The sequence below is a fragment of the Squalius cephalus genome, assembly GCF_949319135.1.
Source record: "Squalius cephalus genome assembly, chromosome: 24".
Taxonomy (NCBI): domain Eukaryota; kingdom Metazoa; phylum Chordata; class Actinopteri; order Cypriniformes; family Leuciscidae; genus Squalius; species Squalius cephalus.
In genome coordinates this window covers 6827818-6840788 of record NC_137145.1, presented here as the reverse complement: position 1 = coordinate 6840788, position 12971 = coordinate 6827818, and the positions used below count along the sequence as shown (strand labels likewise).

The 12971-nt window shown below is 41.5% G+C and overlaps 1 protein-coding gene across 1 annotated transcript; it reads right to left on the bottom strand.

The window, feature by feature from the left end:
* Positions 1-11975: 11975 nt before the first annotated feature.
* On the bottom strand, positions 11976-12971 carry LOC307152646 (trace amine-associated receptor 13c; the record flags this gene model as incomplete). The annotated part of the gene is made up of 1 exon (XM_079861466.1): positions 11976-12971. One exon carries the CDS (start codon positions 12969-12971, stop codon positions 11976-11978), a length of 996 nt encoding a protein of 331 aa, XP_079717592.1.

Below are 12971 nucleotides of genomic sequence, written 5' to 3'. Positions count from 1 at the left end.
GCTTAAATCTAGGATTTTTTGTCCTCATGTTTGTGGTCTATCACATTTTGAAAATCTTATAAGATGTAAAAAATCTTTTGGTGTGTACCCAGCATTACTCGCCTTTGTGCCTGCTGACCACAGCATAATACTTATTTATTTAGCAATAAATAAATGGAGATAAAAACGCGTATCGAGTTGAGTCATTCAAAATTATCTCAAGGGAAATTCCTTCAGCAGCCCTGCTGTCTTTTTGACAGCACTGACGTAATCACAGACTTGCTCATCCCGATTTAAAATCTTAAATATCAAACATGTTTGATATGATCGGGGCGAGCCCGATTTGTGCGAGAGCAGATCGGGAGGTGCAAGATTCGATCTGTGAACGCCTCACATTACCAGATAATCTGCGCCGAACATCGGAACCGATCGAGGTCATCGACAAGATTTTTTCTCCGATTCTCGGGAGGGGGAAATCGGGCATAAATCGGCCTAAAACTCCTGTAGTGTGAGCCAGGCATAATGCTGGGTACACACCAAAAGATAATCGGGCTGATTTTGGGCCGATTTCCCCCCTTCCGACAATCCTAGCTATGTCCCGATTATCTTGATGGTTCAACAGATTATCTTATCAGATTTTCCCTTGGTGTGAGGTGTGTTAAGAGTGTCCGAACCTGCTCGGAAGAACGTCGGAGCCGCCCCGATCGCGAATCGTAAATATTAAACATGTTTAATATTTACGATCAGAAATCCTGATGTGTGGGGGGAACCCCGAGGACAAACGCGCGCACGTTCTGGAGATTATCACGTGAAATGAAACAATATCCAATCAGAAAGTGAGATGATGGAAGACGGTCATTCTCACACACACACACACACGCACACGCACATATGCAGGAAGCTGAGTGTTATAAGGGTTCAGTGAGGGATTAAATAGGCTAACTTTTTCTAAAGAGAAAATAAATACAATAAAGAATAAATTAAGACAATAAAGAATGAATATATTTCTGTAAAGGTTATATATAATGGTGGGTACAATGTTTTGTTTTTTGTTTTTTGTTTTTTGTTTTTTTAATGTGAATTTTCTGTGAAAATCATTCCAAACACTATCATCATAATTTCTTCTTGCATATCATCCGACATGCTTATTCTGAAGTCTCGCGAGATTTTGCGAGATTTCCTGTGTTCACAGTCGAGAATCTGGTTGAAAATCAGTTTGTGTGTGGTGTGCTGTCTTTGTCACATCATGGCACACCACACACTATAGGAGCAAAACGCTTAAATCTAGGATTTTTTGTCCTCATGTTTGTGGTCTATCACATTTTGAAAATCTTATAAGATGTAAAAAATCTTTTGGTGTGTACCCAGCATTAGTTAGACTGAACAAATAAATTTCACATTAGACAAGGAAGTTGTAGGTTGTGTTTGAATAATTACGTATCTTATTTAGCTGAGGAAAATTAAACGCAATTCTCTCATATCCTTGCTCGATGAAGAATGAGACAGACCAATGGTCGGTTGAAATTAAAAGGCTGAATCGCGCTTCAGGGCAGTGACGAGTGTATATATGTCGTCCAGTGGTTTTCCAGACACCCTAGGCACCTCAATTACTAGTCTCTACCCTGTAAAGGCCTTCTTCCCTTCACCTTTGTACAGATAAAACGGTTCACGTGGGTACGCGGAAGCAATAAAAAAAATTTTAAGGCCAGACAAGTAGTTTGTTGAGGGTTGGTTTGTAAAGAAGGACTACACGCCTGCACACATATTCAAACGCGTGTACCTTTAGACTGAACACGTAATGTGCATGTGCACTTCAGATGCGCACTGTTCGCCATGATGGTTTTGAATTGCTTAAAGTAGCCTATGATTAGAATCACTTCAAAAAGGAAAATACAGTTAAAGTATGTCATATAGGCTACATAAAATTATATTGTGTGCTTGGGACATGGCTTTTTCTGGTGAGACTTCTGTTTTTGTAATCAGGCTCTCAAAAATTATATACAAATTTGGATTTAGATTTATCGGCCAATGTATCGGTTATCGGCTTTCAAATGTAAAGAAATGATGTTTTATTAACAAAGTTCGGGAGGAGCACGTTCAAATAATCAAGCAATCAATCAATCAATCAATCAACTCATCAAACAATTACCATGTCTACCCTATCAGCATGAGAGGAAGCATATATATATATATTCACTCTGTCAACTCACCTAACTTCCTTGACAGTTTTCAGCATTTGGCCTCGCCCTACCTTCCTATCATTTCCGAAATGAGCTCTCCCGTCCAATGAAGAATCTTTCGTCCTTCAGGAATCTTTGCCGCAATCCTCTGGTGTTATCTCGCGGGCGTCAGGCCAAACAAACGGGTCCTCACCACCATGGGCGAAACATCCGCGATTTCCTTCCGCGCATTGCTCTAAACCGGACCATTCAATATTTCCTGCAATAGAGAAATGGACTATAAGGCCCGCCGAGCACCACGCTCGCGTCTCGGGCAATGCCGCCCTCTTCACACGAACAAACGGGTCTTCCTCCAAGACCAGGCCGCCGCAGCAGGCCCTCAGTAAGCCGCGCCGCAGATTCAGTCCCGGCCGGCCAGCTCACACTCTAGACCCGCTGGCTCGACTCCGTGAGTGCTCAGCTCAAAACCTTCTCATTTTTGTCTCTGGTTAAATTTCGCATCGCTTCAGTCGAGTCTCAAGCACAGTTATGCCATCTGGATATTCATTTTGATCGGGGGAATACACGTTTTAAACGGTTTCTGTTCAAATTATTTGACGTCATTAACGCGCTGCTTCCTTGTGGCTTAAACTATCACGTACAAACAGTAGCTCGATCGCACATTAGATTGTAAGCACACAGAATCATTATATCGTTAACGTTGTCTTGCAATTTATCTACAAAATCGCTTCGAAACTTCGTTATAGCACAGCTGTATTTTATTTTAAAGTAATTTAAAACCACAGCTTCACCATTGAAAAAATCTGATTAAGAACGAACAAAATCGGCAGGTAATGTGACCCATAGAAATGAAGAGAAATTTTTAGATAAAATACACACAAGCAGTGTGTTTCCACGGCAAAGTTTGCAGTCCTTAGTGATTTTTAAAACACAATTGGATAAATTCAAGGCGCAAAATTCTATGAAAGCTCTTTGTCTTTTACAATAAGTGAGTCTATTTTGAACTTGACTAAATAAATGAACCAGCAACAGATAAAGGAACAAACGATCATCTAAATCAGATTGTACTTTGCTGTTTGATTATCAAACAACAATTACAGTATCAAATCGATGCGTTATCAAATCAGGTTATAAACCATTTAGGCTTCTAATGTATTCATTCAAAATAAATAAAATAAAAATAATTTAGCAATCGATCTCTCAGCCCCACACGGTTCTGGTGAGCTTTGGATTCCAGTCACCCAGGATAAACCATGGGTCTAGCCACATCCATTGAATTCTGGGCATTAACTTGGATACAGTTCATTTCCAGGCTGCACTGCACTGCAAAGGATATTTCTGGTTTCATCCACCTTCTCAGACATTTTAAACTGTCCTAAACGCGAACTACTATCTTCGCTCGGCCACTTAAACTTCAGATGTGCATAATCCTGCAAGGCTGCCCTCTAAACTCTAAACCTACAAGCTCACCATATCCACCTTTCCCGTAGGATCCCATTTGCTTCTCACATTGCCACAGCAGTGTCATCTCCTCCGCTCCCACAGCAGCTCCGTCTCTGCCGTTCCTCTGGTTAAACTTCACTGTCACAGCAGTCCATTCTGCTCCCACTGGAGTCCAGTTTCTCTGGCTAACATTGATTTCACTGCCGCAGCAGTGATGTCTCCTCACCAGTAACGTGCGGTGAAATCTTGTCATGGGTAGGCTGTGACCTATCAATGTGGCATATATGTTCATATATTCATTCAGCAACCCAAGTTCAATATCAGGCATCATCACATCGCTGCCTGCATACAGCAAAGTCAGTCATATGTGAGGCTAATGCACAATCAAATCTAATAATCAAATTAATGGACACATCTATCTTATGACTTATACAACAAACAAATGTTTTGTGCGGGACACAGTAAGAGAGGGAGGCGGCGCGGTGTCAGCGAACCGACAACCAGCCTAGTCACTCCTTCAAAATGCGCAAACGCGCACAGACAGCCACACACACACACACACACACTATTGGTCTGGTGACGGCGCACCAGGATTTGAATAGGCTACAGTCAGAAAACATTGTGTCAGCAGTACAGCTTTAAAGTACAAAAACAGCTTATTCGCTCCTACAAACTGCGTTACGCGCACACACCGACACGCAGTTGTCATGGTGAAACATACAATCATTTGGTAACTTATCTCTGAAAAGCCCTGAATGTGCTCTGTACAGGACATGTAATGTCTCAGAAAAATCGCTAAAACATAATGTCCACTACAGAGGACAAAACACTATAGTAGGTAGTCAGGAGTTTTACTAATCACAACTAGGTAAGCAAGATGATACGCACCTTTGTACGAACAACAGTGTTTTCACAACTCGGCGGTTTGTAGGCTTCCAAGTCATGAACCCAGCCATTTGTGAACTGAACGTGGGCTTCCATAGATTTATAATTACGAAACTGAGCCTCGGAATAAGCACTCACACCACAGACTAAATAAACAAAAATATCTGGAAATGTCAGAGGAGGTAAATCGTCGGGGTCCATATTCATATTTCCGATCAATTACATCTTTTCCATGTACCGTTTTCTTGCGTCAGGTAGAAGTTTGTCTCTGTATAGTACATTTCGTTCTTTTAATCGACTTTTCAACATTGTTTCGTGTAGTAAGTGATTGTTTTAAATCTAGCCCGATGTGGCCTCACAAAATGGCGGCGCACTCTTGTTTACGTCCCAGAATGCACTGCGCAGTGACGTCGGTTGCCAAGCCCGAGAGCGAGTGGGTCACGTGACATGAAGCAAGCTCGGTCTCTGCCTCAATGTTGATCATTCAAGACAGCATGAGAACTGACTGCGCATGCGCAAACCTACGTAAACTACGTTCTATGGACCGAAGAGGCACTGCTAACCTCTGCCTCAATGGCCATGGCTTTGAATTTCCTGCATGAAACAATGGTTTTAGGAGCAAACAATGGCAAAATTAGTATATTATGTGTGTATTCCTGAACATTTTTGTTACAAAAATTTATATTTGGAATAAAATAAATGCAATTAATAATGTGGTGAATTAATAAAGTTCTTGGAATTAATAAATGTAATGTCAACATTTCCTTTGGTGAGGCACTGCCTACCCTGCCTACCCTGACTGCACGTCCCTGCTCCTCACGCTCCTGCAGGAGCTCAGTTTCTCTAGCTAATGTTCTCCACTGCCGCAGCAGTGATGTGACCATTGGCTCCCGCAGGAGCTTAGTTTCTGTCTAACCTTCCTTAAATAATTGAATGGCCTGACCTTTTTCTATAAAAAATCTGATTTCTCTCCCTGTGGATATCCAACTGTTCACCGACGCAGCTCCCTCTATCGGTTTCGGGGGATTCTACCAAGGCCGTTGGTTCAAGTTTACATGGCCCGCCCAGCTGTTAGACTCACCGCAGTCATTAACATCCTCAGCGCTGTTCGAGTTGTATCCTTTAGTGGAAGCAGCTTTCCTGTGGGGTAAAGAATGGTCCTCTAACAGCATCATAGTACACTGCAACAACGAAGCATCCGTGCATTGCATCAACAAGGCCGCTCAAATTTCCCCTGCAGTAATGCCTCTCCTAAGATGCCTCATTTGGATTGCAGCCTGCGATCAGTTCATCATAACTGCAAAACATGTTCCCGGGTCACGTTTTGCTTTCCAGAAATTCAGGTTGCTGGCACCAGACACGGACCCATTCCCAACCTCAGTACCTCACTTCAGAGCTGATATCCACATTAACCACCCATTGAAACCACTTCTTGACGCCTCTCTTAATTCCATTCTTCAAGCCGTTTCACCCAGCACCCTACAATCCTACTTAACCGCATGGAAGCTTTATAAGTCTTTCCACTTCCCATACAACCTGCCTTTTCCCAATTTCTCTGCTCGCCATCACTTCATTCATATCCTATCTCAACAGCATCAAGAACTGCAATGCTCTTCTAGCTGGACCTCCATCATGTGCAACTAAACATCTACAAAGGATTCAGAACGCTGCAGCTCGTCTTGTCTTCAACGAGCCCAAAGGGCCCACGTCACTCCTCTGTTCATCTCTCTGCACTGGCTACCTCTCGCATCAAGTTCAAGGCATTGACGCTTGCTTACAGATCTATCACAGGCTCAGCTCCCTCCTACTTTTACTCACTCCTACAAGCCTACATCCCTACCAGAAGCCTACGGTCGATCAACGAGGGACGTCTCGTGGTTCCATCACAGAGAGACACAAAATCACTTTCCAGAACATTATCATTCACAGTTCCATGCTGGTGGAATGCTCTCCCCACCCTCATCCGGAATGCAGAATCCCTGGCAACATTCAAAGACAAATGAAAACCCATCTCTTCCATGAGCAATTAACCTCATAACCCAACCTACTCGCCCAGATGCCAGACAACCAATAACGTTAGACATACTTACTATGCATCTCCACCCTCCGCCAAGGCTACCACTCTACCAACACTGCCCGCACACTGGACGCAATGTTCATAGTGGCTTTTTTCAGTTTCCTCAGATGCTCAGAACTCACCATCACTTCCAGCTTTAACCCAAAAGTCCACCCCACAATCACAGATCTATCAGTGCTAGACAATGAAACCATCTCCTACTCCATAAAGCAAAGTAAGACAGATCAAATTTTGCTCCATTCAGGCATCCCAGAAGACCACTTTTCCAGCCATTCATTTTGCATAGGCGCAGCAACAGCTGCCCAAAAAAGGCCTCTCTCAGCAGCAGATCCAAGCACTTGGCCACTGGTCAGCGGAGGCTTTCGAGTTACATCCGCTCAAATCGCTTCCATATCAAAGAAGCCCAACGAACCCTCATTAATTCTTTGACAACTTCTCATACACCCAACCCTACAGACCACCACTCCTGCAGGAGCCACGTTCCCCATCCTAACTCGCTTTACTGCAACAGCAGTGCTATTTTCCGCTCCAGCAGGAGCTCAGATCTCTGTCCCACTCACCTTTTGGATCACAGTTTGAAAGCAAGTTGTTTCCAACACCACAACAGCAGCATCATCTCTTCCAACAGGAGCCCATTCTCCACCCAACTGGCTCATCGGACAGTTAAAAGCAAGTCAACCAAGTCTACTACAGCTAACCTACTCCACTCCCGCAGAAGTTCCGTCACTCCATCCAAACTTGCTCTACTGCCGCAGCAGTGTCATCTACTCCGCTCCCGCAGCCAGCTCCGTTACTCCGTCCAAAATAGATTGGATATTTAAGAAAGCAAGTTTGGTCCACTGCCGCAGCAGTGTCATCTAGTCCGCTCCCGCAGCCAGCTCCGTTACTCCGTCCAAAATAGTTTGGATATTTAAGAAAGCAAGCTTGGTCCACTGCCGCAGCAGTGTCAGCTACTCCGCTCCCTCTGGAGCTTCGTTACTCCGTCCAAACTTGCTCCACTGCCGCAGCAGTGTCATCTACTCCGCTCCCGCAGGAGCTCAGTTCTATATCCAAAATTGTTTTGGATATTTAAAAGCAAGCTTTGGTCCACTGCCGCAGCAGTGTCAGCTACTCCGCTCCCGCAGGAGCTCCGTTACTCCATCCAAACTTGCTCCACTGCCGCAGCAGTGTCATCTACTCCGCTCCCGCAGGAGCTCAGTTCTATGTCCAAAATTGTTTTGGATATTTAAAAGCAAGTTGAAAAGCAAGTTTGATCCACTGCCGCAGCAGTGTCATCTACTCCGCTCCCGCAGGAGCTCCGTTACTCCATCCAAACTTGCTCTACTGCCGCAGCAGTGTCATCTACACCACTCCCGCAGGAGCTCAATTCTATGTCAAATTGTTTTGGATATTTAAAAGCAAGTTGAAAGCAAGTTTGGTCCACTGCCGCAGCAGTGTCATCTACTCCGCTCCCGCAGGAGCTCTGTTACTCCGTCCAAACTTGCTCCACTGCCGCAGCAGCTTCATCTACTCCACTCCCGCAGGAGCTCAGTTCTATGTCCAAATTGTTTTGGATATTTAAAAGCAAGTTGAAAAGCAAGTTTGGTACATTGCCGCAGCAGTGTCATCTCCTCCGCTCCCGCAGGAGCTCCGTTTCTCCATCCAACTCGCTTTCACTGCCGCAGCAGTGTTTCCTCTTCCGTTCCCACAAGTACTCAATTCTCCATCCTTCTGCATCAGATAGTTGGAAAGCAAGTCGAAATCAAGTTTGATCCACTGCCGCAGCAGTGTCATCTCCTCCGCTCCTGTAGGAACTAATTCTCATCACACTTGCTCCATCACACTGCAGCGGTTATACCATTCTCTTCCGCAAAAGTACATTACGTACCATCCCTAGCCTACTACCGGAGAGGCACAACCATCCAACGTCATGACAACCAACTCCCATCCGATGTTACAAGAAGCCTTCCAGCGACTAACCCTTTCCCACTTCTGATACCTTAAGCTTTGCACTCTGCAAGTTTTTGGGGGGTCATCAACATCAACATCATTCTGGTGGCTGTCCGGCATTTATTTGCAGCTTTTGGGGGGAGTACTCTGGGTTCGGGCCAAATACCGAGCCCGGAGCCCTCTCCTCGGACAGCACGCCAAATACGCATTTATTCTATCTGACTTATTTGTAAGTGTGAACTCGTGAAATGATGTTTTATTAACAAAGTTCGGGAGGAGCACGTTCAAATAATCAAGCAATCAATCAATCAATCAACTCATCAAACAATTACCATGTCTACCCTATCAGCATGAGAGGAAGCATATATATTCACTGTCAACTCACCTAACTTCCTTGACAGTTTTCAGCATCCCTCCACCACCCCGACTCCTCACTCTTGGCTTGTTCTTCACAGCCAGGAATACGGGGGGAGTACTCTGGGTTCGGGCCAAATACCGAGCCCGGAGCCCTCTCCTCGGACAGCACGCCAAATACGCATTTATTCTATCTGACTTATTTGTAAGTGTGAACTCGTGAATTATCGATTATCGGTATCGGCCGAAATGTTCATATCGGTGCCTCCCTAGTTTAAAATCCATTTAGAAGTAGGCTAGTATAGCATGTGACACCACTTGAAATTTCATGCCAACTACGGATAGTAGTATAACATGTCACACTGCTTGAAATTTCATGCAAATTACCCATGTGACTGTTTATTCAAAATAAAAAAAAAGTTAAACAAAATCAATATAAACAAACAGTGTGGCAAACCTGTGAAAAAGTAGTAAACATCTGACAAAATAAATGTAAAAAAAAAGGATAGATCAAATGAAATCATTTGGGGCCAACAGAAACGCAGCACTTCAAATATATATTAAGAATAAATCAATATAAATGTAAGTAATAACTGTATATGCATACCTGGTAGAGAGCAGAAAGGTTTGTATTGCAGAAAGGATTGTTTGCACGTTGGCTCGTCTTTTTCTTGAGAAAACTAAACACGTTTTAGGCTATAGCCTACTATGAGCACTGTTTCTGTTATACCAAAAAAAAGCTATTGACAACTGAACAGACTGAAATATGCAAATAGACCCAAAGCTGGGTTGCCAACTCTCACGCATCTCGCGTGACAGTCACGCATTCAGCCTCAATCTCACGCTCTCACGCTCAACAAAGAAATCTCACGCAAAAATAGACATTCTTCTGTGCTGTATTTTTTTTTCACTCATGTGCACTAAATTTCAGAATTACTATAAACAATTCAGGCTCTTAACTACTGGATGGACCACTAGTTATGGCGCAAATTAGTTAAAAATCTCCCAGAACCTAGAGCGAGCACGCATGCGAGACAGAGACTGTCGTCCAACCGATAGCGCGCGCACGCACGGCAGAGAGGGAAAGTCTTACAACTGCGCATTTTATCAGTTGCGGCGCCTTCATCTATAGGCTACACTGCAGCACGACGTATATTCACATCAAATGTTAACGCAGAGGAACGGGACACTGCAGTTCACAAAAGTTCATTATTTGCATGTGCTTTAAAGCCTTGCCGGTTAAACATGTCATTCGCTGCTGATGCGCTGTTCAAATATGCGCTTTACTGAGCGCGTACACTCGACGCGCATATGCACTAAAAGCCTTACTGGACTAAAAGTTATCTTTTGAGTCTTATATTGCGCTAATACTGTCAAATATGTTCAATAACCAACTTGTTCAATGTTTACATAAACAAGTTGGTTATGTCTAAAGTGAAAGCAAACAGAGAAAATTAATTAAAATCTGCTTGTCATATATGCGTGTATATTAGACGCGTCGCGTGCAGTTCTTAAAGAGACAGTAGCCCTAATAATAAACATGCTGCCGCTTGTTCTTAAAGAGATAGTTCACCCAAAACCAAACAGTTGCTGGTCCCCATTAACATATATAGTAGGAAAAAAATATACTATGGAAGTCACAGGGGTACATCAACTGTTTGGTTACTGACATTCTTTCAAATAACGTTTATTTTCAACAGAAGAAAGAAACTTATTCAGGTTTAAAACAACTTAAGAGAGTAAATTATGACTTTTTGGGGGGAGAACTATGCCGTTAATGTTAATAAAACAACAAAACACACAGAGGAAATCATTCACTGCTCTTGACTGACAACTTTAAGTCTGTTGTGTTTTATTTTCATATTTGTCCATTTAATTACTTTCTTCAATTCTACTGTTAAATACACCTATAGCTGAAAAAATAAAGCACTGTTTATTTCATTTGTATATTAAGTTGTGTATGTGTAATATGTATCTCTGTTCTTAATTTTTAATAAAGAAAATAGTGACAAAGATTTCATCTTCGCCACTTTGACCTAAATGTCTGCCATTCTTTTTTATTTTATATTTTGTTACCTATATTTTGCTATAAGGCTTTGTTTTTAAAATAGGGACATTAGTTTGGCTGTAATGCTCAGTCACATGCAAAATAGTAAAACCAATATGAAAAAGAATCATGATAAAATCGTGATTTTTTCTGAAAAAAAAAAAAAAAATTGTGATATTATTGCCATATCGCCCACCCCAGGTGTAAAAAAGTGCCTAGATGTGCTTAGATGCTAAAAATGTGTTATTATTTATCATTATATCACACTACAATTAAACATAATGAAACATTCATTTGAATTGAAATTGTTTTATTAGCTTAGCTAATATTATTTATTAGCTTTTTCTAGAGATTGCAGTCATGCATGACATGGTGAAAAATGACTTGAAATAATACTGAAAATAGGTTAAGATGAATGTTAAAGGTGTGCCCCCTAAAAGCACAAGTGGCCCCTGCCTGGCCCCCCCCCCCAGTTAGCCCCCCCCAGTTACCCATTGATATTAACATTGATATTAATAATCGAGCAGTTATTTTTTCTCATCATATTTTTTTCAACAGTAGGCCTACTTAGTAGGCCTATGTTTTAACACTAGCAGTATTTTTCTTCATGTCTAAACAAGATTTGTGATTGCATCAGTTTTCCACTCTGAGTTTGTAAATTCTTATAAAATAAGTTCTTTAGATGATCTTAGTCATTTGAAGGAATTAAAGAGAACAAATGGAGACTGATATGGTGTCATTTTAAAACCATGCAAGCTACACAAAGATTGATACATACTATCTTGTAAAAATGAAGATCACACTACTTTATTTGGAAACAGATTATATATAGGGATAATTTACTCAAAAATGTCATCCTTTACTCAGCCTCATATTGTTCTAAACCTGTACGCATTTCTTTCTGATGTAGAACACAAATTATATTTGAAAGAATGCTGAGATATTTCTCAAAATGTTTTATATTCCACATAAGAAAAAGTTATACAGTTTTGGAACAATATGGGAGTGAATAGATTACATCATTTTCATTTTGGGGTAAACTATACCCTTTATATGTGCTTAGTAATGCAACAGTAAGAGATCATTTCTCTTCCATGAATAGGTTGAAGTATTCTGATGAAGGCTTGAATATTTTCAGAGTCAAAATGTATTTTGCTGATATTCGAAACCATCTATAAAACATTGCATAAATAAGTGGATTCATGCATGAATTCATGCATAAAATCCAATACATTGTATTAATTACAAAGGAGTCACCTGTGTCTTGACCAAGAGTAAGAGCAGCTATATAATATGGTATCCAACAAAGAAGATAAATTATTACAACAACCCCTAAGGTTCTTGCAGACTTTTTTTCTGACATGGCCTTTTTTTCTGTGAGTGAATTTATACGCTTTGCTTGATGTATTGCTATGACACAGATTTTCAGATATAAAGTAATTATTAAACAACAAGGTGTCACTAAAGTAACTAAGACATCTGTTATGATATATCCCAACTTAATAGTAAGTATACATTCTCCAATACACATATGGTTTTTCTCTGGATAGAGTAGAGTCTCGTACAAAAGAAAAAAAGAATATATGCAGGAAAATACCCAGTTTACAACAATACAAAAAACTGCTCTGTTAATATTTACCTTTGATGGATATCGCAAAGGGTTATTCACAGCAATGTAACGATCCACAGATATAATAATCAAATTACCAAGAGATGCTGATACAACCACATAGAAAATATAAGGAAATATCGAGCAAAATATTTCTCCAAAGTACCAGCACGGCTCAATCAATTTGATACCCTGCACTGGCATAAGAATCAGTCCCACAATCAGATCAGCCACTGCCAGAGAAAAGATCAGCACATTGGTTGGACTGTGGAGCTGCTTGAAGTGAGCGATGGAGATGATCACCAGCAGGTTCAGAAACACAGTGAACACTGATATTGTAGAAATGAATATGTACACAATAATGTATTCGAATCCAGGTTTTACATTTTTGGTACAAGACAAATTGTTGTTCGGAAAGCAGTATTGGAATGTTTCATTTTCCGTGTTTGTTGCGCCCCAGTTAGACAT